This window comes from Bombus pascuorum, chromosome 14 (genome assembly GCF_905332965.1).
Source record: "Bombus pascuorum chromosome 14, iyBomPasc1.1, whole genome shotgun sequence".
NCBI classification, from domain to species: Eukaryota; Metazoa; Arthropoda; class Insecta; order Hymenoptera; family Apidae; genus Bombus; species Bombus pascuorum.
This window is the reverse complement of record NC_083501.1, coordinates 5,106,983-5,132,767: the sequence shown is the minus strand read 5'-3', so window position 1 is coordinate 5,132,767 and position 25,785 is coordinate 5,106,983. Positions and strand designations below refer to the sequence as shown.

Here is a 25,785-nt window from a genome sequence, read left to right as displayed (position 1 = left end):
AATATTGAGAGAACCTGAATTAATAACTAATAATTAATAACTGCTTATGATAATAAATAATAATTGTTGATAATAAAGATAACCTGTCTCATACATGAGTAGTGTAGTATTTTATTATTAACTAATATTGTTATATGTTGATAATGGTGACTGTAAAAAGGTATTGTAAATCGAATATATATAAGTTGTATACTATTGTAATGTTATTTGTTCATTGCTCCATATATTTTATTTAGGATAAATGACTTAAAATTAATACAACTCGTGAAAGAACATGAACTACTATACAATTCTTCTGCTGAGAATTATAGATCTAACGTCGCACGAAATAATGTATGGCAAGAAATTGCGAGGATTATGGGATTATCAAGTAAGAAATAAATTTAATATTATTTAAGTGTGAAATACACAAAAAGTAGTAAAATTATATTGAATACCAAAAACCAACTATTTATAAACTATCTATATTTTAATAATAGATAGTTATTTGATCCAGCTTGAATCATGTATATCCAAAGAGAACAACAGGATTAGTTGATTAACCATATATTCGCATACTGTCTTTTTTGGACTACTAAATGGTACATTGGAATTTTTCAGATGTTACATGATCTTTTCATAATTTTAACAACTTTAACCCTTAGACAACTAATGGACAATAAAAACTATATTGTAAAGATAATGGCAAATAACTTACTTAAAGATAAAGAATTGTGTGATAGATTTCAAAGCTGTGTTTACATAGATCTACACCATATTGTCCATAACATTATTTTATATCTTTCCTTTTATTATTTTTTATACATACGACATCTTTGTAAATCTGACTTTTTTCTTCAGAACAAATTTTTAAATGTAAAGACATTGCGTAAACCAGAATATCATATATAAATTGTATGACTTCTTCACCCGTTGTGAACAATGATTCATGATACATCATAGAAAACTTTAACATATATGTTAAGCATGTTATATAAAACATTTTGAAATTTCATTAACACTACAATGAGATATGACTATTATGGTTATATCAGTAAAGTTTAAAACAAATCTGAAAATATACATGCCCTTGGGCAGTTATATAAAACAAAAAATGAACAAAATAAAATAAAGGAAATAAAACAAAAAAGTGGGCAAGATGCAGTATTTCAAGTATCCTGTACTTATTGCAAAATGTGTGTTAATTATAAACTTTGTTCCATTTCAGCTGCACGATGTAAAAGGAGATGGATTATTATAAAAGATCAGTATTTAAGATTTCTACGGTGGAAGCCAACAGTAAAAAAAAAATTGCCTCCAAAACCATATCAGTACCAATCTGAAATGGAATTCTTAAAGCCATATTTGAAGCAAGCAACATTATATGGATGGTTACCGGAATTTTATACTCAGGATGTGCGAAGATCGCCCCGTATTTCAGATACGATAATAGAAAATACCAATTTAAATGACACCAATGATGGAAAATTAAGGTCTGAATCGATGTCTGTAATCACTATACCATCGGATTCTCTTCCAACTCAACAACTTTCAAATTCAAATTCAAAGAACGCATATGAGAAACCTCGTATAATCGGATCTTCATCTTTTGTAATGGAATATGCAAATGATAAACAATATGAAACTCGTGATGTTCTAATGAAATATTTCGAAACTATAGCTGAAACAGTTCGAGAATTTCCACTAACGTTACAAGTGAAAGTAAAATCAGAAGTATCAAAGATAGTTCATCAAGCTGAAATGGAATATATTCATCAAATTCAACTACAACCATATGGACAATTGATAAACAGTTTTTCAGAACCCGAGCAAATGCCTTTTAATAACGTTATGAATTCGCAATACACAGTCGCATATACTTTACCAAAAATTGAACATCTCGGATAAAGATCGTCGCTAAATGTTTTATTGAAATGGTGAGTCTATAATAAATTGAAAAGATTCACAATCTTCATCAACAATTTGCGTTTCTTGACAAATTTGGAATTGCAATTATATATCGTTGGTATTATATAATATTATATAATATATATATATAGCATTTTGAAAGCATTTATTTAATAAGTAATAGCGTGTTAAACAGAAATTGAAGTTCTGGGATTCTTGTGATGAGGAGAAACATAGGACAAGATATTAGAATTTAAATTTTAATATTGGACGTAATATATAAGTAAAATCACTGAGGCCTAATTATATATAAATATAATGATCAAGATTAGATATAGATTAGGAATTTATTCAGCTTTGATTATACCGCAAGCCCAACGATCTCCCGAATTTCCAGTAGACGCAGAAAGAGGGCTGCTGCCTCTTCCAAGATCATCTTCGCCGGAATGAATGACAATTGCACGTCCTATGATATTGTTATTTCCAGTAAAAGAAATAATAGAATCTTCGATATTTACATCAGCAACTCCGCTTTCGTTTGCTAATATGTTACCTAGATCGCCAACATGTCTCACCGGACTATTTTGTCCGCCGTGAGTGACCTAAAAGTAGAAATCAAAGATAAATTTCTTTTATAAGCATCATTTATAGTTCGGTCATATTTTATACGTAATTTATTAAGAATCGAATGCAAATTTTAATGTGGCCTTGTTATTAAATAATAACTTACATTCTCAGGATTGAAATGCGGACCGGTAGACATACAACCATCTTGTAAGTCTCCCTTTTCGTGTACATGGATACCATGTAACCCTGCTGTAAGTCCATATACCTTTCCAGTAATTTTAATTAAGTTATCTCCGCATTGAACCAAAGTTAGTTCCCCTGTTACATTTTTCGTTCCAGCGTTATTTGGTACCAAATGGACGTGTGCAGCCTTTTGCTATGAGATATGGATTTCGCAATATTAAATAATTATATTAAGTAACTTATGAAAGTATAAATTAATTTCACTTTTTAGGAATATTTCTTAATTTCTTTTTAATGAAACTGATATTTTGGCAAACATACCTGCGCAATAAAAGTGAGCAGTATGATTATTCGATACATGGTGGAATATTCTGAAAATAAAATAAAATAATTATATAATATTGTATACAATTATTATATGATAAAGGTTCAATACATTTCTATAATTTTTACCTACTTTAAGAATCGTTAAGTTAGAGTTAAATCGATTATCGATTTGTTTATGAATCAACTTTTGATCTATAAATTACGAATTCTATCTGTTCATCTTAAATCCACATGTTAATTAAAAAGGAAGATCGATTATGTTTTAAAACATATCAAAAAATAATTTTAGTTTGAAAATATATTCATACCATGAAAAATAAAAACTTATATAATTATATTAATAGATACTAAAAATTACTTGTACTCTTTTTAACAAATTTTTAAAATAAATTTTACAATACAAATTTTACAGACAAATTTACAATAACTATGATGATAAAATTATTTTTAAATTATAGTAACGCGCGAAATAAGAAAAAATAAGAAATTTTTATCAAGCACGTAAACTTGTGAGATAATAGTCGATTAAAAAATTAAAAATAAATATTACGTCGTAAGCGAACGAATCCTTCAATCTTGAAGGATAAACGCAGAAAGTAAAAGGAACGTACCACGTATGTACATTTCTGCACGGATAATGACAACCTGGTTGGATGCTGTGCTAAAGGCCTGCTTATACTGTCCGTACTATTAGACATATCCCCACTATTAAATATATCCCCACTATTAAATATATCCCCACTATTAAATATATCCCCACTATTAAATATATCCCCACTATTAAATATATCCCCACTATTAAATATATCCCCACTCGTTATTCCTTTAAGATGGTAATGAACAATTACTTCGAGAATGATCCTATTCTATTAATTCACCTATTACCGCGACAAAATGATCATCAAAGACGACGAACGATTTTAGATCTAGATTTCACTGGCAACAAAGAGAATAATTCTTATACAGGGAAAGAGAATAATTCTTATACAGGGTGGTTAATTCGAAGTGGATTAGATTAACATCTGGACCATAATAATTTACCAACTAATAATTTTAATAAGTTGATGAACTATAGCTTATAAATTTCTTTTTGCAATTTTATGTTAACTAGAATAATCAGATAACTTACAATTTACTTTGCAATTTTTTTTTGTTTTGTTATATTGAATTTCTCTTTTATAATGCAAAAGAAATGATTGATATACATATATATTGTGACTTGTCACTCGTAAAATTTCACTAATAATAATTTCAGTAAATTGACGAAGTCCAAGTTGGGTTCTGGAAAATCCAGCGAATCCATATTTTTTTTCCTGATCATTGCATTAATGTATAAACATGAGTGTTTATATACATTTAAACATGAGATTATCGCATTTGAAAAGTCATATAATATCGTAAAAAAATACTAGAGTTGTCAAGCAAGTTTAAAGATTATGTAATCCCTTTTATGTATATATTTTGAATGACGATGAAAAATATTCCCAGAACAACTTTCGTTTAATTCGTTATGTAGGTCTCATTTCAATAGATTTCAAGGACAAAAATAATTGTAAGAATAACATGCTATTATATTTGTTATCACGGCAATTTCCTTAAATTCTCAAAACATGTTATTATCTTTTAATTGGTTTATAATCCTTATTAATTTAGAAAAACTTTTGATCTTTTATTTATGTACTTTTTTATTTATTTACTTTTATTTATTTATGTTATAAAGATAAAAATTGTTTGCAATCATTTTCTATAACAAAATTGAAGATCATTTACAGCGTATGTGATGGTGGTTGGAGACAACTACGACACAAATTGCTCTCTTTTGTTTGCTTGAATCCTTCTTATAACGAATACCGGATATTTTATTTGTAAGGCACTGATTGCTATTTCACCTACATGAATGTGAATCATCTAATCCCAATTCATCTACGCAATATTTCTTGCAATTGAATAAAGCGCAATTCTTCATCTTTTTTTTCTTTTTCAATGTTTTCTTCAACTTAACTTTTTGTTACCTCAACATTACTTTAATCTTTTACATTAATTTTCAATAAACAAAATAAAATTTTATTTTTGTAACACAATAATTTAAGATTACTTTCATTGAAAATTAAGTATATTTTCATGCTAAGTCATATTGCGTACAACATTCTGCTCGTTCAACGCGCTTCCAGGGTCCACACATTTTTGAGCGTTCCAAAAAAATTTTGTATAATGCATATATGTACTTTTTAAATTCACATTTATAAAGTATTCTTAAATATTACTACATATTTTTTATACATCTATTTAGTATATAAGCTTCTTAATTCAAGAATGTTGCTATCGTCACTAAGTTCAGGCCTATTTTGTAAAATAATTAAAAAACTATTTCCTCACAAATTAAAACGCGGACTTTCAAATAACAAAATGTTGTACAACAATAAAACACTCTATAAAGTACGATGCACGATTGACACAAACCTACCGATGTTGTGGCAATACTGACCAATTATCTTTCATCCTCTCGAAATTTCGACATATATTTATTTTGCTAACCATTTGTCACGACCATATGCAAGGTTCCGTAGCCTTGGTAACGTAACAGAAAAATCAATTTATTTTTAATTTCTCTAACATTAAAACGAAATATCTCGTGATCCATACGTAATGTGTTAAGTATATTTTCATGATAAGTCATAGTTACATAGTTAAATTAATGTTTTATTGTAGATATCATTTATATGATTATACTGAATCTTTTCTTCGATTTGTTCAATTTTTTCAACTCGGTATCCATCGTGACGCGTATCGTTTTCTTCTTTCTTAGAATATTCTCCCAATTAAACGAATGCTGAAACGGATGCTTCTGTAAATCAGCTAACACTTTAGCCTGCGTTTCCATAAAATGGTAAATGATCTCTTCATTCGGGTCAATTCGTTGCATTTCCTTAAAATTCATTAGAGAAAGTATCATAAATGAAGAAAGACCATAATTAAAATACGATAAGGATATCCTCTAATAATATTAGTCCATCGATCATAGTACATAGCGGCTGACGAAACTATTTGGACACTTACAAAACTTTTATATCCATGTTGTATGTAAAATATTTTGAAACGTTAACACTGTAATAAGACATAACTGTCATGATTATACTGATCAAATTTGAAACTTAAGTTTCGTGTAACATATATAATATATTCATAAAAGGTGTCTGTACAAGTGTTCCAATACTTTCATCAGAAAAATTAGACGCGATATAAGACACACAACAATGGCCAATAATAAAGAACAATAGTACTAATAAAGAAAGTCATGTAAATACTCGGGAAGCTCTCTTTAAAATATTTAGCTGTATTGTATTCAACATTATTCTTCTTGTAACGATGTAATAATGATACAATATTTATGCAATAAGACGAAACGAGATGAATAAATTGGACGTTGTGATATAGTGTGTTAAGTTATTATTGACCTTCTGATGATTCTCCACAGGCAAATTAGATCAGTTATATCCAAGCTTATCTTTCTTAGTATTCTAAACTATCAAAAATTTAAAAAAAGATTCTGAAGTATTTAACCCCTCTACTACAGTTAATCGCCTCTAATAAAATCACTCTGTTAATCCGCATTAATTATGTGCTCTTCGAATCATTTTTGATGAAAAAATTCAGAGATAAAATTTTGTAGTAGTTTGCCTATAAAATCTGCCTATGGAGGGATTATCATAGAATTTTCTGCTATATTTTTCAAACTATAATCCGACTTTCGTCATTCCATTTACCATCATTTCCTCTTCGAGTATAGTGTCCTCCACAGTAATTGGTTTATCGATTTTTCCTGGCACTGGCGCCACGGAAATTCGTTTGGTCTCTGGCTGATGTTTGGGGAAGAAAAGGTTTTTGGTGTGCTCAAAAATACTTTCTTGCATTTTTAATGTCTGCCGTAATTTTTTCTTCTTCCTTTCTGCATCCTGCCGTAATCTTAGAATAGGTTCACGCTGTCTTTCGAGGTCGTCTTTCTTTAAACCTTTCTTCTCCAGAAGCACTTGCTGCATGTGCTTCAACTCCCTTGTTTTCCATCTTTCGCGTGATTCTTCAATCACTTCCCATGTTCTCTAAAAATTCGTCCCAATTAACGATCAAATAGCAGTTTAAATTCTTTTTGTTATTATTATTACATTAAAAAGAAGTCCGATTCTATAATCTGATCTTTTTCTTTTAATAATATTAGTTTATCGAAAAGAAACATACTAAGCTTTTTTTTAGAGGCTCTACTAAAGGTTCAGCTTCCATTGTTTTAGAGGTGACTGCTTTCTCTTCTTCCTCTTGCTTCTTCCTCTCTGCTTTTCTTTGTTTTTCTTCGATTTCCTTATAAGCCGTTTGTGTCCATCTCTCTAACCATTCTCTACAGCTCTTTACCTAGAATTACCCATCCGAATGGATTAATAACCCATTCAAAGCTAATGAGTATGCCACAAGAAAAAAATTCTAATTGTATTCGAAAAGATGAAAAAATTATTATGAAAAAGTTGAAAAATTAAAATATTACAATCCTGAAAAATTATATAATACAAAGATAATAGTGAATTAAAATAAAATAGTACAAAAAGAATAAGTGAAAATAAAGATTTGCGTTGTTTATAGTATAGAAAATGAGCAATCCAGTAGTTTGACCAATTTATATCGTGGCGTTGATAGATTAAATTAAGTTTCAAATATCATTTCATTTTCTACAAATTTACCCTTTTAACTTGGCGTTCGATAAAATTACTCATCCATTCTACACAAGCAGTGTCGCTCTTGAGAAAAACATCGGGAGCGAGAAACATCCTTAAGATACCATTGAAATCGCAAAATCCTACGCATTGTGGAGTCAAATATAATTCGTGTGTGTATATCCCCGTAATTATGCGACCTGACAGACTCTGCATGACGCATGGTTCTTCTGTTTTCACCATGAAATCCCATAATTCGACGGTACCATCTAATCGTGTTAGAATTACTATCGTGGGGCGATAGCTACCCCAAGAAATAGCAGTGAGGCTATATAAAAGGATAAATTATTTTTTTGTATATAAAAGTAAAGGAAAAGAACGTGATAAGTTGCGTTTTCTTTTACAGGAGAGCAGTTTTAAAAGTCAATACAGAATGACTATTCATATTGTATACTAATTTCTTACTAATATCTTCGTGTCAAATATCTCATAGCTTCTATATACATTTCTAGATTAGATTCAATATAATCAAGACACTCATGTCTCATTATAATGTTAATGAATGTCGAAATGTTTTATATAATACATACAACATATACATATAAATGTATTCTAACTGTACAAATACTTTCGAGAACTATTATATTCGAGAGATATTATATTTCGAGAGTATTATAATTATAATGAAATGTTTTAAAAATCCGAAATGTACCTAACTTGTGATTTCTTCCAAAATAACGGTATACCAATATCCTCCTTCCAAATAGCGAATATTTTGCCACCTACGGTTGCAAGCCACGATCTATTTACCTTAGATCTAACAGAATGTGTTATAGGACCATCGTGTATTCTTTTAAACCAACACCATCCACATATTTCTGTATTAATATTTAAATCTGTTGTGAAATCGTATCCTTCCCACGTGATGCAACCAAAATCACCTAGAAAATCAAATGTAGTTAAATTACAATTAAATTAATGATTTAAAAATATACAAGGTGTTTGATTTATCTTATATTGCTTAATATTTTACAATTATTTTATATACAAAAAATTGTACCAAGACGAAGAAATTTAAGATAAACCTGTGTAGCAAAAATAAATATAATATATAATCAATATACATAAATACCCTATATAATTAAAAATGGAAATATTCATTTTGAATACTGATCCTAGAGGGACAAAATATCTACTTTTTCTTTTTATACATTGTTTTTTTATACCTTCTACAGTACCGACATGTATCATCGGTTTCATCACATAATCTGGTTTCTTGATAACATTTTCAAAATACCTCCGTATAGTTACATCATGTGTTGATGGAACAACGTCAGTGCGTTTTTTCATAAATTTCGGTGCATACATGCTCATAGTAGTTATTACTACATTTCGACTTTCATTTGGATGTTGGATTGTCAAGACATAATAGGGCTTGAAAATACGGTCCAGTACTTTAAACGGAGATATCGACTTTGCCAATGCTTCTGGTCTTATTACGGTACCTTTCTTTTTCTCTTTTTTCTCCTTCTTATACATCTGCCATCTTATAATAAATAATAATTTCTGATTAACTCGCTAGTAAAGTTTAATTCAATAAGAAATTGTAAACCATATTTTAATTTCCGATTAATTCCTTCTTTTTTATTTAATTTCTGAAAGTGCATAATCGTGAACAAATAAACTTTTCTGATCGAAGCTAAAAAAGATATGAAACAGATGAAAATGATGACTTACTAAAAAACAATATTCATGATATATTTATGTAACAAAATAAAATAATAAGGAATAACATTTAATTTCTGGAGAACCTTCATTTTAATTTAATTAGCTTATATTTAATGACAAATACTTGCACTTTAAGTAAATCGTATTCTAGTTTCTGAATGTGTAATCTTCTTTTCTCTCTAATAATATTGATCTCAAAGTTCAAATAAACATACATTTTTTATAATGATAAGGAAAACTGGAAGATTATTTACTTATCGTGTAAAAATTGTATATCAACTCGATATTAAAAAATATATAAAAACTCGATATTAACTTCTGTAATCTAATTATAACGAATACTCTGTTTTAGATGTTTTCTATATTTTATATGTCGGAGATGAAAGGACACCGGAGCCTTTCTTTCAGAATGTTTGGGAAAGTCCCCAATACTTTAGTCCAGACTTTTTATTATAGTCGTACTTAAACAATAAAACTGAGAAATAGCAGTTTATGAGTCAAGTTAATTATGATTGTCCGAGATTTATGACAATGGGCTTGGGCTCGATGTGACATAATGGGTCACTGGACGTAGCCATGGTCACGGGAGGGACGTGTACCTAACAGAGGCATAAAATAATTAAATAACTCTCCTTAAAAACAGGGATTGACCTGTGGAATTCGGAGAGGAGTATATAAGGGCAGTTCCACTTGGACTGAGATTCTATTCGATAAGTTCGACTAATACAGAGAACGCTTGTCATCCCGTTGACCGTGTATTCGTTATCGAACCTAAATTCATCATCATAGACATCTCGATCACTCAATTATCGATATCACTTGTTAACTTTTGTAATACACTCCCATAAACAAACATCATCTGGTATAAGACAATTATGGACAACTGGCAGCAAGACTCATTACACGCTCCGTTTTCCAAAGATGATCCGACATATATATCTTAGTTTTTAAGTATCTTTAAAATGCTCAAAGCGTGCTCCTATTTACATACTCGTACTAGGATTAAAGTACTCTAAAATATTAAATTAATTATGATATCCTTACAATATGTATAATAAGTAATGAATCGAATTTACTTAAAAAAAAGACCAACTTTTCATCTAACTTCAAGTTCCAGAAAGCGATCGTACCATCCTCGCTTGCAGTTACAAATTGCGAGGATAAATCATTGACACTAGTGTCTTCTGGCAACGATGTAATTCTGCCACTGGAATCAAGCTGATCGTACGGAGCAATCCATATAATCTGAGTCACAGCCGCCTTCTGGCTCTCTTTTAACGAGGATATTGCAGTAGGTCTGATTACGGACGTTCCAATTACTTCCTGCATCCACACGGTCAAAGTCTTTATCGCGATTCTATGCTTGATTTGAGCAGCTGTATACACAATTACCGCTTCCACTTTCTCGATTTTACCTGGGATGTGCCATAGTACGATCTGCAATAGTTTAAACACGGTATTTTATAAACATAAAACATTAAAATTATTAGTAATTAAAGACATTAAATACGAAGATCGTAGAAAGAAAATCTGATAAGTACATTTCTATTGATTTTTTTCATTTTAATGTTAAATTATAATTATATTGTACATTAAATATTGCTATGAAATACTCATATTTTTCAATAATAGTCTTCTTAGCACTTTAAATTATTAATACTTAACTGGCCATTTGCGCAACCACCTACGATCAGATTTCCATCTAGTGGACTCACAGCTACGGATGTCACTTCCCTTGGACATTCAAGAACCAATTTTGGTGTCAAACGATCGTTGAACGACCATACGAGAACAAAATTATTGTCGCAAGCCTTAACTACCTGGGACAAAAAATTCGAAATTTATTATCTTAAAAATTTAAGAAATCTAGAAAATTGGAAGAAAGACATCTTTTTTATAGATTCACCTCTTCGTTCGATTTAGGTCCAATTAGATATTGACTCTTTGAGTAGCTCGTATAGGCAGCAAACGCTATACCAGTCCATAATGGATGCCAGCAAAGATCATTGATGACTTTACTAGCCACATGCTGTTCATCATGAAAGCTTAAGTGTTCCTCATAGCTTACAGGTATCGGCCACTGTGTATCTCTTATGTTCCTCACTAAATTGCCATAATCGTTCGTGTAAATGTCCCAAGTAGCATTTAACAACAACTACAATAGTATAAAGACGAGAATAGACGAGTTATATTACATATTATATATTATTATTAGATTGAAAAAAAACTAACTTGATCGCACACATAGTCGCTGAAACGACGAAGGAAGCTCCTCAAAGATTCTACTTTATCTGGCGTAAATTTCGATATATCCGGAGACTTATATTCATATTTGTACTGAACCCAACAATTTGTAAGTACCGAAAGAGCCGTTTGAGTTTCCACATCTCGAACATCCGGAGTAACCTGAGTCATATTGTTTAACAGTTTACGTGGAATATTTTCAAAGATTTGACGGTAAGGGAGAAGTTCGATGTATCCATCTCTAACGTCGTCTACTTTTCTGTCTTCGAATTGAAATGATGCATTGAATATATCTGCTGTTCCTATTACCTAAAATGAACCGATGATGTACGCAATACACTATCATCCAAAAGTGAACATTTACTTATTTTTAACAGAATGTAATATAATTGCAAAATTATCAAAAAGAATATTCAGGACAATTTTATCTTAAATATCGTAAAATATTACATTATATATATATATATTATATATATTATATATATTATATATATTATATATATATATATATATATATATATATAATTATATACCATAGATTCCCTATATGTGTATAGTAAAAGTCCATTTCATTCTCCAAAAATATATTAATAAAAAATGACACGTTTGTTACAAGAAACTCTTTCCTCCATTCTAGTATTGCATACATAGTAAAAGTACTTTCATTCGTTCCCTTATTTCGCCTTCCACTTTTTTACCTCGATCTCTAACAGCGGTCTAGTATTCTTAACGATGGACGCCTCGATCTCTACACTGCTGTTAAATTCCTGCCATTTCCCTAACGGTTTATAGACGGCGGTCCTCACACGATTTTCATGTTCCTCTCTTTGTTTCTGAATTTGTTCGACCACAGCATCTCGACCTTCCTCCGTCAAGCATATATAAAACTGACCTTCTTCGGTTAACGATGGAACATAACCGATTAGTATCTTCGAATTCGGAAACATTCGAATCTCGTTTTTTATTGGCAGGAAATCGCTACTGTCTTCGTGGAGATCTATATTGTCTTCAATGATCTCTTTCCGAACGTATACCCAAGGATACTCGGTGCTAACGTTTTCTCCTATGACACAACCAACTACCTTTTGCGTTAGAGGCGACAAGTTGATTCTTGCTATACCTGGTGCGCCCTGAACAAGAACGTACTACTTAATAAGTTGTTTATTTGATCCAGAAAAGACCAGTGATCGAATAAGAACATAATTGAGGAGTTTTTTGGTCGGAAAAACCAATAAAACAATATAAATAAATAAAATGACATTGATTTGAATTACTAGTGAAACAGAATAGCGAATTTCTTTCGGTGGTTCGGGTACATAATCCACCGAAGCAAGACGTAGAAGATCGCTGGTTGATGGACCGGAAGCGGAATAAGAATCTAAATCGAAAATCGTTCTTCGTCTTTCTTTTAATGTACTTATGTCCAAGCGTACTGTTTCCTTTGCTTCCTTCTCCCAATCTATGGTTTCGCTAGAAATAGCTTCACAGAAAATTCTAATTAATCATATTTATAACGTTTCATAAAATTAATTAGTTATGGTTAGTTAAAGAATTTACTATTGATTGACAAAATGGAAACTAACACTTTACTGCTTCCGACCAGTCCTTTTCATATTTAGGCATGTATCCATAATCTTCAACTTCGGAATAATCGTCATCATACATGGCATCGTCTGCTAACGCAGAATATTCCCTTTTCTTTGATTCTTCAACTGTACTTTCATATTCTCCCTGTTCAGTTTCTTCACTTTGAAGAATTTTGTCATCTTGATTAGGTTGCTCATCTTGTTTCTCTTTCTCTTCATTATGAGTCCCATGTTCATCAGCCATTATATTTCAGTTGATTATGCGTATGTTGATTATGAATATTCTACTTATAATAGAAAAATTATATAAATAATACTAAATTATTTAAACACGTTAAACAATTTAAATACGTTTCTGTCACACATGACGTTGTCGACTATGCTATGACAGGAATCTGTCAAATATCTATGTATTGTATTCGATTTGTAATCGTACCACGAACGAGGTACTGAACGAGACGTGAGATCTTAATATTGACATACGAATACCTCTACAATACTTGTTCATCCTACTACAGAGCATACACTGTTTTTTCATGTATTAATCAATTAATCTTTGGCAAACGATGCCAAGTTAAGGACTACGCTACTTGTAGTCCAATTTAGGCCTCAATAGACTGTGTTCTATCTTTTATTTAAGCTGTAGAAATATAGAATTTTATGTTTTTTGGAATTTCATAGAAAAATTTACTTTCAATTTAAACATTGATGAGGCATGTATAACCACCGATTAGTCAATATACGTATTTGACTTTATCGACTACCGGTAACTTTTTTTAAATTTTAAGTTATAAAATGTATATAAATATAAACATATACATATATACATATAAAAACATATTTCACAACAAATAAATAATTTGATAACAAACTTAGTATATCTGTAAGATACGGTAGAATAATAATTTCGTTACATCTTATATCTTACATTGCATTTTAAAATATGTATGTACATTAAATTTCACCAATGTGTTTAAAAAATTCACGTTTTATTCCATCAAATTAAAATTTAAATATTCTCTATATAATTATTAATATCTTATCTTAAATAATGTGATAGTAGTATGTAATATGCTATAAGATAATCCAATATTTTACAATATAATATAATATGATAAGTATTATATAGTTATAGTAGCATGTATGTGTGACCATATGTGAGAGTAACTATGACTCGTCGTAGTGTGCGTATGAGTAGTACACTAGTGAAATGACTCCAGTGAGAACATAAGAGAGAATCAGTAACAGTTTCAAGAACGCGTCTCGCTTAGGAGTAGCTTCTCGTATGTTGCTCTCTGAAAGGGCAATGATACGATGAATACTATCAGGTGTTTTGTGTTCGTTTTCGCAATTGCAAGTAATTCATTCACCTCTGCGTGTAAGTACATATTATTATTAACTGTACGAAATTTTTCCTCCGTAAGAGAAATAATTTTCCTAAAGATGATTCAATGCAGCCAAGCCCATTTTACAACATGGCGTAGTAGAGAATTAATGTATGATAAACCTATCGAAAAACGAGCAAACTTTTGTTTCTAATTCAACCAATCCATTAACCAATATTCAACTTAAGAATTAATATTCTTTATAACTTGAGAAATGAATTGTATTACGATCATACATTTATTGTACCCTAATGTACGAATGTACATATATTGTTAGAGAAGCATGATATTTTATACTGATTACATAAAATAAAATTCTTTAATCCTATTATTAAAAATTGATAGGTATTTTGTATTATATAAAATGAAGGTACTATATTGAATCTATAATTGTTAAGGAATTATTTTAATGATATTTGATATGTTGATGTATATTATATTATTAATTTAAATGTAATTTTTAATTAGATGATGAATGTAACGATCCACTTTTGGACAGAGCTCACTTAACAGCTACCACATCATTACCTAACAGAGGTCCAAAAAATGCCAGGCTCAATGGTAAAGCTTCTCTAATTTTTTTGTCATATTATATACTGCATTTTCCCTTAGTTATATTGTTCAATAACATTTCTTATGTTATCTTCTTGTACAAGTTTAGAAACATTTGATAATTTGTAGTTTGTTGCTTGCTATCTATATATTATATTTTGAAAAAGTATGTGATGATGTATACCTGTTACTAAGATTGCTTTTCTTTGTCTATATTTATTATTAAGTTTAATAGCAATACAGGTAGTGTATTATCCACATATTATGTATCTGTATATTTAAGTTTAGACATAAAATTTGATTTGTTTGAAAAGACATAAAACTTAAAGAAATGCTATTCTCATTGACACCCACATACATTAGCCAATTAAAAGAACTCCAGACCTGAATTAGGTAAAATGAACTTACTGACTCATTGCAGAGTTATTCTGTGCATCTGATTTCTTCTTAAGCAACAAGCACTAGTCACACAAATGATCATTATTAATAATTAATTAATAATCCTTTAATGAATACTTTATCAATTAGAAATAAATATTGTTATTTATTAAAAAAGTAATCCAATGTCTTCTGTCTATTTGCTCCAGGTGGATGCTAAAGAGTAGCCTGGTTTTTTAAAAGACAAGAGCCTTTAAAAAAAGCAGTGCTTTAATAAAACAAGCAAATAACAGTTTGCAGAACTTTAACCTGATTATAAATCAGAGTTAAAATTAATATTAGTAAACATGTTTCAAAGTATTCGGTGGGCATTCAATTGGAAGGAATGGAATCCCAGTGAAAAGGACTTTGCTTATGCTATTTCTTGTATACAGTTAGAAGAGAAACAAAGATTAGGCAGATTTGTGTTTCGTAAAGATATTAGGGCTTCTCTTGCAGGTAGATTAATGATGAGAAAATTTGTTAATGAGTATGAACATATTCCATACTCTGCTATAGTATTTACAAGAGATGCATATAATAAACCTATTTTAAAAAATGTTTCCTCAAATTTGTCTTTTAATATATCTCACCACGGGAATTATACAGTTTTAGCAGGTGAAACGAGGAATATAAACTTAGGAATAGATGTAATGAAATTCGAGTACACTGGTGGTAAGCAATTGCCTGAATTTTTCCGTATAATGAATAGAAATTTTTCACCTTTAGAATGGGAAGAAATAAATATGTTCTCTAACGACTTTGATAAAATTAGTATGTTCTGCAGGCATTGGGCATTAAAAGAAAGTTATGTGAAAGCTATAGGTAAAGGTATTACAATTGATCTTAGATCAATGTCTTTTAAAACTAATTCAGAACTCATGGAAAATTCTGTTACAACTGATACTGTTTTATACATAAATGATGTAAAACAAGATTGGTTGTTTGAGGAAACATTATTGAATTCCCAACACTGTGTTGCTATAGCTTTGCAAAAAAATGGAAAAGCACCAAACTCGCAAAAGAAAATATTTGAATATGTAAACAGTGATACACTCTTAGCAAATGCTATTCCATTATTTTCACAAGATCCTAAATATACAGAAGAATATTTCAAAAAAAAGGAACATCCATAACTTTAAATTTTATATATTGTTACATTAGTTTTTTGTGAGTAATGCTTTTATGTATGCGTAATAAAGATGTACAGATATAACGGTTGCATTTAGTTAGTAAATTTAATAAATATAATTAGAAATATGTGTCCAAATTTTATTTTACCTCCTTATAAAATTCATAGTTTCGTATGTACACTTAAACATTCACATAAATGTATCAGATTATTTACTATTAAATTAAGTACAAAATTTGAAAAATTTAAGATTTTTGAAAGAATACAGTTTTTACAGAATATTGAAATTAATTATAAATTTCAATTTAAGAACTACAAAAGATGCAATAGAAAATTTTTAATTCATTTATTTTATGTGCATACAATACACAAACCTGTTACTTTTACACATTTCCTCTCTTTTGCTTGGGAAAGGGAGTTTTTCATAAATAACACATAACATATATATTTCCAACTTATATATATGTATTTCTTTTAAATGATATTGCTTTCAACTATTTTAATACACACCTTTGAAAGGTATAACTTAAGTATTACTTGTATTTTTCAGCTATAAATATATTTAGTTATATTATAATTATCTTAAATTCATTACATGATAATTATAGTAGTATTTAATTCTCTGATAACCCTACTTTGTTAAATATGACTGCTTCCTTAAGTTCATTTTGAGTTGCATGCATGCGTATATGTTGTGGCGTAGGCGGAAGCGCATGGACGGCTAGCAGTTCAGACTTTGGTCAGTACCTTATAATCGACCTGGGTCAAATAATGAACATCACAGCTGTGGAGACCCAGGGACGAGCAGTACAAAATGAGTATGTTATGGAATATGTTATCAGTTATGGTACAAATGGCCTGGACTACGTTGATTACAAAGAAGAAGATGGTAATGTTAAGGTAAACTGAACCTATACAATTTTTGACTCAGTGTCTGTGCTAATATAGCCATAATCCATGAGCAGATTTGTTGAAAAGGTATACTGCACTTAGTAACTAATATTAACTAATGACTAACAAAACTCATTGCACTGTGATAATGCAAAAGACTGGGTTTCTGAAATTCAGTATGATATTAGTTAAGTATCTTTAGCATGAATGAAATAACGAATGAATTTCCATAACATTGTATCATAAAAACTTCTAAGTAGGTAGATACTGTTTGCATGTTTAACACAACACTGTTAGTATGCTTCTTCATTTGTACAAATGAATACACAACAGCTATATCTTTTTCGTGCATTTCATACCAAATTTCTGAATGATGTAAATATTATTATGGAAAATAGAATTTTGTGTTATAATATAATATGTTTATTAAAATAATTATTTATTAAAATATAAACACAAATGATAATCATTATGTTACCATTTTCCAATGACTCATAACACTTTCTTTCTCTTACTTAACTGCTTTGCTTCTACTCTTTTCCTTTTACACATGGACATGGGGCTGGGCTTTGCAGGAGGTTCTACGTGGTCACCAGAGCTTAGCAGTTATGATCAACATCTTACTGTGGAACTGGGGGACAGATATGAGATACGCAGCATAGCTACACGAGGTCGTGCACATACTAATGAATATGTGACAGAGTATATTGTCCAGTACTCTGATGATGGGCAAGCCTGGGCCAGTTATGAAAGCCAGGATGGTGTAGATGAGGTATTAATAGAGATATTGACTATAAAGAAACGTAGAACTTTTCTGTACAGAATCATTTGTATCTTTTGCTCCAAGATATGATATACTTGCTACAATATTGTACATATGTAATATAACATTTACATGTTATACATAGCAACGTATTTTTCAGTAAAAGAATTATTTCATTATTTCTAAAATTATATATTTTCAGTGAGAAATACATAGCAGAAGTGCTCTCTTTTTATTGGTGGAGGCACATTGGGAACTATAATTCTGCTTTTATATGTTAATAATTTCTTAAATCTCACATGTTTTAAAAAATTAAAAAATATGATTTCCTTAATTTCTAATAAATGCTCAAGCATATAGCTTGAAGATCTTTTTTCTATTTATGAGGATTTTTTCTTAACTCAAATCTATTAAACACTATACATATATATAATTATTTTAATAATTTACATTTTTTACATGATACTTTCAATAGAATGTTTAACATTTGCTTTCATGCTTCTGCACTTATAAATAACAATGCTATACTAACATAACATAGATAAAAGCATGCCAAAATGTCTACCAACCTAATCTAATTTATTTATGCATAACAATCTAGGCATAAATGTTGTACTTAAATCAAACATAACCAACTAACAGATTATGTATATGTTAACAAAAATTCCAAAGTTTTTATATAACATTATACAAAAGAAACACTTCGTTTTTGAAATGATTATAGTAAATTTAACAAAGATTGCATTTCATTATTAAATAAGGATATTCGTCTTCTTTCTTTCCTTATAGATGTTTAAAGGCAACATAGATGGTGATACTATAAAACTTAATAAATTTGAAGTACCAATTATTGCACAATGGATAAGAATAAATCCAACCCGATGGCGGGATAGAATATCGTTAAGAATAGAATTGTATGGATGCGGTTATGGTAAGCAATGACATATTTTTAAAAGGAAGTTGTGAATTTTATTGAGAAAATTAGCGACATTCCATGATGACTTTATCAAGAAAAACATGAAACCATACAAAATCATAACTTCATTATGATATGGAAAATCTACATAAATCAGAAATTGACACATTTTTACAGTTAACAAAGTAATATTTTAAAGAATTATCTCTTTTTCTAAGATAATAATTACTTTCTCATACCAAAAAATAAAAATAATAGTGTGGTTCCTATTTTCGTAGTGAATAATTCTCTTGAAAAAATGTTTTAAGGATGACTAAAATTTAGTCTTCCAAATCAAGAAATTCTCTTAATATGCCAAAGTCTTTACTTAACTAATTTTTTCTTTTTGTAGTGTCCGACATTCTTTCCTTCAATGGTTCATCTCTTTTACGGTATGATTTATTGAGGGAACCAATAGAAACTGACAGACATTTTATACGCTTCCGGTTCAAAACGAACAATGCAGATGGTATTTTAATGTACTCTCGCGGGACACAAGGGGATTACATAGCTTTACAATTAAAAGACAACAGAATGATATTAAATATAGATTTGGGGTCTGATATCATGACTAGTTTGTCTGTTGGTAGCCTTTTGGATGACAATATGTGGCACGATGTTCTAATATCGCGTAACAGGAAGAATATCTCATTCTCTGTAGATAGGGTATTAATTAGAGGAAGGATAAAAGGAGAGTTTCATAGACTGGATTTAAATAGAGCAGTAAGTAGCTAAATAATGTATAATATTTTTTATTACATTTTCAAATCTATAATATTAATTAATTCAAATACCTTCATCAGTTATATATAGGTGGTGTACCTAACAAACAAGATGGATTGGTAGTCAATCAAAATTTTACAGGGTGTATAGAAAATTTTTATCTAAATGCGACTAGCATTATTCACGATTTAAAGGAAACAGGAATTACCGGAGAGAATCTAAGATATTACAAAGTGAATACGCTTTATAGCTGTCCAGAACCACCTATAATCCCTGTAACATTTTTAACTCATGGCTCATATGCCAGACTTAAAGGATATGAGGGAGTATCTTCTTTGAATGCTTCCCTCACTTTTAGGACATACGAAGATAGAGGAATTATTTTATATCATCAATTTACTTCACCTGGTTTCGTAAAGGTATGTAAATTTATTTTCAGAAGATGAAAATTTTCTGTATCAAATAAATGTTAATAATGTTTTATATTGTATATATTAGCTATTTTTGGAAGATGGTAGATTGAAAGTTGATATTCAAACGAAAGGAAGTCCTCTAGTAACTTTAGACAATTTCGATGAAAAGTTCAATGACGGAAAATGGCACCAAGTTATATTAACAATTTCAAAGAATAGCCTCATCCTAAATGTCGATGGAACACCTATGAGGACGAGACGTATATTAGATATGATCACAGGACCTGTTTATATGATTGGTGGTATGACAGGGATAGAGAGCAATCGCGGTTTCGTTGGTTGTATGAGAATGATTAGTATCGATGGCAACTATAAGCTACCAACCGACTGGAAGGAAGAGGAATACTGTTGCAAGAACGAAATTGTCTTTGATGCATGTCAAATGATGGATCGTTGCAATCCAAATCCGTGCAAACATTCTGGTATATGTCGTCAAAATTCTGATGAATTCTTCTGTGATTGTGCCAATACAGGATATACAGGAGCTGTCTGTCACACTTCCTTGAATCCTCTATCATGCGAAGCATATAAAAACATAAACTCAGTCAGTCAACGAGCAGATATCAAAATAGACGTTGATGGAAGTGGTCCTTTGAAACCATTCCCGGTAGTTTGTGAATTCTATACAGACGGACGCGTGAGGACTATCTTGCGACATAACAATGAACGCATTACACCTGTGGATGGATTCCAAGAGCCGGGTAGTTTTGAACAAGATATTATTTACGACGCGGACATGGATCAAATCGAAGCTCTTCTTAATCGATCCACGAATTGTAGACAAAGGATCAGTTATGAATGTAGACTTTCTAAATTGTTCAATTCTCCAGGTAATTATTTATTAATCTATTAACAGGGATTTAAATGTGTGATTTTCGTCGAAGATTATATATTTTGTATTTGAATAACGTAATATAATATAATTTTAGTACCGCAAGGAGATTATTTCAGACCAAATTCGTGGTGGGTCAGTAGAAATAATCAGAAAATGGACTACTGGGGTGGAGCATTACCAGGTTCACGTAAATGCGAATGCGGTATACTTGGGAATTGCGCGGATCCTACAAAATGGTGCAACTGTGATGCTGACTTGGATACTATCTTAGAAGACAGTGGAGACATCACTGAAAAGGAGTATCTTCCAGTTAAACAATTACGATTTGGTGATACTGGTACACCGGTGGACGATAAAATGGGTCGTTACACGCTTGGGCCACTTATTTGTGAGGGAGATGGTAAGTTAAAAACATTTTCCATGCATTATGCATGTAAACCAGGATACTTAATTTATTTTAAATTGTTTGTAAGGTTCTAATTTACCTTGGTTGATTACCAAGGTAAGGTCAGGTAAGATTCATACCATTTAAAGTAGCTATTTAAAAGATACATTTGCAAACATTTCAATGTGTATTGTATCTTTGTAAGTACATTAGATACTGTAAAATAATAGTAATTAGCATTTTAATTATTGATTTCAATCCACTTGTATTAATGTTCAAACTTTTGTAGTCACCTCTACTTATTTGTACTTGAATAACAAAAGTATTGATAATTATTCAGTATAGAGGAATCAGCTTCAGTGATATTTACTTTAATATGTAACATAGAAGTGGCCATCTTTTTGGGTAATATTTTATTCTACAACAAATTTCAAGATCAATGTTATTGGAGCTGATCCCTCCCCCTCCTTAATCCTGTCCCATAAAATAAATAAAACATTTCGTTTTATTGTAGATCTGTTCAAGAACGTAGTAACATTCCGCATCGTTGATGCTACCATCAACTTACCAACCTTTGATATCGGTCACAGCGGTGATATTTATTTCGAGTTTAAAACGACCGTCGAAAACGCTGTTATAATTCATAGCAAGGGACCCACAGATTATATAAAGATTTCTATAAATAGTGGAAATCAGATTCAATTCCAGTATTTAGCAGGTAGTGGCCCACTTACGGTCAGTGTACAAACCTCGTACAAATTAGCTGATAATCGATGGCATTCCGTGTCGGTTGAAAGAAATCGTAAGGAAGCTAGAATCGTAATCGATGGAGCGTTAAAGAATGAAGTAAGGGAACCTCCGGGGCCAGTACGAGCGCTTCATCTCACATCGGATCTCGTGGTTGGCGCCACGACAGATTATAGAGATGGTTACGTTGGGTGTATTAGAGCTCTCCTTTTGAATGGTCAGTTGCAAGATCTGAGAAGTTATGCTCGTCAAAGTTTATATGGAATTTCTGAAGGTTGTATGGGTAAATGCGAGAGCAATCCGTGCCTTAACAATGGCACGTGCCATGAAAGATACGATGGATATTCTTGTGACTGTCGATGGACTGCATTTAAAGGTCCAATTTGCGCAGATGGTATGTTTCTCTCCTTGATAAAAATTAACATAAATATTAGGTTGTCCAGAGTGTCTTTCTTTTACAGACAAGTCTTTTACAACAACGTATTTTTATACAAATATGAAATCTAATCTGTCGTACGTTGTAATCTTGATAGAACAAAATGGATCATACGTAATTCGATAAAATAATATAAAACGGAAAATGTTATGCATCCTTTATTTCCTTATAAAACGAAAGAAACTTTTCGAACGACCTAATAAATTTTGGGAAATGATAATTCTTTATACTTCGTTCTGCATGATTCTAAAACTATTAAAAATTCGGTATTGAATATTATGTATTACATTGAGTTTTAACGTTAAAATTTGTTTTATTATAGAAATTGGAGTAAATATGCGTCCAAGTTCAATGATAAAGTACGACTTCATGGGTAGCTGGCGTTCCACTATCTCCGAAAAAATCAGAGTTGGTTTTACAACGACGAATCCTAAAGGATTTTTACTCGGCCTGTTTTCGAACATCTCTGGAGAATATATGACAATTATGGTCTCAAACAGCGGACATTTGCGTGTCGTTTTCGATTTCGGTTTTGAACGACAAGAAGTTATTTTCCCTAATAAGCATTTCGGTCTGGGACAGTATCACGATGTTAGGGTAGGCAGGAAGGATTCAGGAGCGACACTCATTTTGCAAGTCGATAATTACGAGCCGAAAGAATTCCCCTTTAACATTAAAACCTCAGCTGATGCACAATTTAATAATATACAATATATGTATATTGGAAGAAACGAATCCATGACAGAAGGTTTTGCTGGTTGCATATCTAGAGTAGAATTTGACGATATTTACCCTTTGAAGTTACTATTCCAGGAAGATGGACCTGGAAACGTTCGTTCTTTGGGTACTCCTCTCACGGAAGATTTCTGCGGTGTGGAACCAATCACGCATCCGCCTGATATCGTAGAGACTCGTCCACCACCGCAAGTAGACGAAGAAAAAGTTCGAGCTGCCTACAACGAAACCGACACCGCGATTTTAGGAAGCGTGTTGACAGTCATTGTTATAGCATTAGTTATAATGGCAGTACTTATAGGAAGATACATGTCAAGACACAAAGGCGAATATTTGACTCAGGAGGACAAGGGTGCTGAAATAGCACTGGATCCAGACTCAGCGGTAGTTCATTCTGCCACTGGTCATCAAGTTCAAAAAAAGAAAGAATGGTTTATTTAAGTACGAAGTTAGATATTTCGCTATGTCGATGCTAGAATATATAGATGAAATTATGCTTATAAGTGCACTTTGAAGTGTCATAATGAAAGATTTTATAGGAAGGATAAAAAGAAACATAATTCTACTGTTTCGATTTAATGACAACTGTATAAAACTGGAGACTGGTAAACTTAACTAATTAGCACGAACAAATTTATCGAATCCCTTATAATAATGAAAATATTAAAAGATAACTGGACATTAAACATTTTTATTTTATTGATTTTCGTCATAGTAGAATTATCACAGAAGATAATATAAAAGAAATAATATACAATTATGAGTTCAAATATTACGTTAAAAAGATGTAAGCATGTAGAAATATCTTATTTGTATTAAGTGTACCTTTGATATTTTTTCTGAATACTTATTAATGTCAGTCATCATATAGCTAGGAATAAGAAGTAGTAAAAAATCTTTCGAATTGCAGACTGTTATTACTTTACATTATGAGGTGCATAAATATTTATTATGTACATTGAAATTTAGATTGACCATCGCGACAGAATACTATGTTAGATTAGATACTTGTTTAACATTTTATTATTTTAAAAATGAGAACAGTTACTTGTTTCTTTTTTACTCTGTTATATCAGAGTTTTTACCTGTTAGCGTTAATCATAGGAACATTAACAAATCAACTGATTTTGAAACTCATTAAAAAATTTATTGGCTATGCTATTTTTCTATCAATGACAACAAAGTTATTTGTACATATATAAAATATTTCTAAATCTTCAGAAATATTTCATTACATGTAAAATATTTTTTTCTCTCTTTATTTCCACGAAAAGTGTGTTCTCAGTATTATTTGTAATGCTTACCGTCCAAAGTGCATTTTACTTTTTCTTTATATTTATTTTATTTACATTTGTTTATTATGTATTTACAGATATTTTATTTCTTTCGTGAAGTGTAACAATCCGAATTCTATACTGTAACTTAACATTAATCTTATCAAAACTAATATTCGTATACTATACGTGTAACAGTGAGAGTGTGCTGTATATATATCATTTTTATACAAAGGAAATGTTTTACTGTAATAATATGCCAGTGTATATTTTATATACTGTATTCAGCAGAGCGCATGTGCTGCTAAATAAAGACAAAAAGTCGTGATTATGATTTTGTAACAATAAGTCCTTGATAAAAACTAGTTAGCTGAAGCACGTAGTTTGTAACAACAAAGATTTTGTAGAGTTGCCATAAACTTAATTTTACACTTTCACATATAAACTACGAAAAAGTTAAGTGCGATAAAAGTATCCAACGTTCCTGAAGAACGTAAAATTTTATTTTCTCATAAAATGTAAGATGCTTTAATTTTGTTAGTGAAACTCTTAAAATATAACAATTAACGAAAATACACTGTACATAGTAATAGAATTACATTTTTTAACTGGAATTATAGAAACTATATATGTAAGTGAGAAGGAAGCGAACGAAATATGCGATGGTTATAGAAAACTAATAGTTTAACTATCAGTTTAAAATAATATAATTACAGAAACGAAAAACAATAAAAACACTTCAATGAACAAATTTTATTCATTAATATTTACCACAGAAATAACATGTTTACGATTTTTCAAATTTGTAATTCAAACAAAATTTTGATGCTAGAAATAGACTTCTTTACGTTAAATCAATATTT

General features: G+C 30.5%; 5 protein-coding genes across 8 annotated transcripts; 3 read left to right on the top strand and 2 right to left on the bottom strand.

Annotated features, from left to right (window-relative positions):
* The first annotated feature begins 128 nt into the window (after window positions 1-128).
* On the top strand, window positions 129-2,237 carry LOC132914154 (uncharacterized). The gene is made up of 3 exons (XM_060972992.1): window positions 129-160; window positions 237-370; window positions 1,208-2,237. The coding sequence occupies exons 1-3, from the start codon at window positions 135-137 to the stop codon at window positions 1,885-1,887; spliced, it is 840 nt and encodes a 279-aa protein (XP_060828975.1). The 5' UTR covers window positions 129-134; the 3' UTR covers window positions 1,888-2,237.
* Window positions 2,037-3,104, bottom strand: LOC132914155 (uncharacterized). Its single transcript, XM_060972994.1, has 3 exons — window positions 2,959-3,104; window positions 2,618-2,830; window positions 2,037-2,489 (listed from the first exon to the last, which is right to left on the bottom strand). Exons 1-3 carry the CDS (start codon window positions 2,995-2,997, stop codon window positions 2,235-2,237), a joined length of 507 nt encoding a protein of 168 aa, XP_060828977.1. The 5' UTR covers window positions 2,998-3,104; the 3' UTR covers window positions 2,037-2,234.
* Window positions 3,105-5,620: 2,516 nt separating this feature from the next.
* LOC132914157 (dynein axonemal intermediate chain 3-like) lies at window positions 5,621-13,869 on the bottom strand. Its single transcript, XM_060972996.1, has 13 exons — window positions 13,217-13,869; window positions 12,908-13,113; window positions 12,332-12,763; window positions 11,622-11,942; window positions 11,296-11,544; window positions 11,058-11,209; window positions 10,483-10,830; window positions 8,888-9,207; window positions 8,374-8,602; window positions 7,689-7,989; window positions 7,198-7,365; window positions 6,729-7,061; window positions 5,621-5,890 (listed from the first exon to the last, which is right to left on the bottom strand). Exons 1-13 carry the CDS (start codon window positions 13,461-13,463, stop codon window positions 5,681-5,683), a joined length of 3,516 nt encoding a protein of 1,171 aa, XP_060828979.1. The 5' UTR covers window positions 13,464-13,869; the 3' UTR covers window positions 5,621-5,680.
* Window positions 13,870-14,425: 556 nt separating this feature from the next.
* LOC132914105 (neurexin-4) lies at window positions 14,426-25,673 on the top strand. Of its 4 annotated transcripts, none has more exons than XM_060972932.1 (10): window positions 14,426-14,597; window positions 15,073-15,165; window positions 18,172-18,368; window positions 19,149-19,290; window positions 19,667-20,037; window positions 20,118-20,456; window positions 20,536-21,340; window positions 21,440-21,745; window positions 22,245-22,871; window positions 23,236-25,673. In XM_060972932.1, the coding sequence occupies exons 1-10, from the start codon at window positions 14,534-14,536 to the stop codon at window positions 24,087-24,089; spliced, it is 3,798 nt and encodes a 1,265-aa protein (XP_060828915.1). In that variant the 5' UTR covers window positions 14,426-14,533; the 3' UTR covers window positions 24,090-25,673. The 4 variants fall into 4 exon arrangements, with proteins under 4 accessions (XP_060828915.1, XP_060828916.1, XP_060828918.1 ...); XM_060972933.1 differs by lacking the exon at window positions 18,172-18,368 and adding an exon at window positions 17,409-17,605; XM_060972936.1 differs by lacking the exons at window positions 14,426-14,597; window positions 15,073-15,165 and adding an exon at window positions 17,468-17,605.
* LOC132914107 (L-aminoadipate-semialdehyde dehydrogenase-phosphopantetheinyl transferase) lies at window positions 15,073-16,833 on the top strand. Its single transcript, XM_060972938.1, has 2 exons — window positions 15,073-15,165; window positions 15,744-16,833. The coding sequence occupies exon 2, from the start codon at window positions 15,882-15,884 to the stop codon at window positions 16,707-16,709; it is 828 nt and encodes a 275-aa protein (XP_060828921.1). The 5' UTR covers window positions 15,073-15,165; window positions 15,744-15,881; the 3' UTR covers window positions 16,710-16,833.
* Window positions 25,674-25,785: the final 112 nt, after the last annotated feature.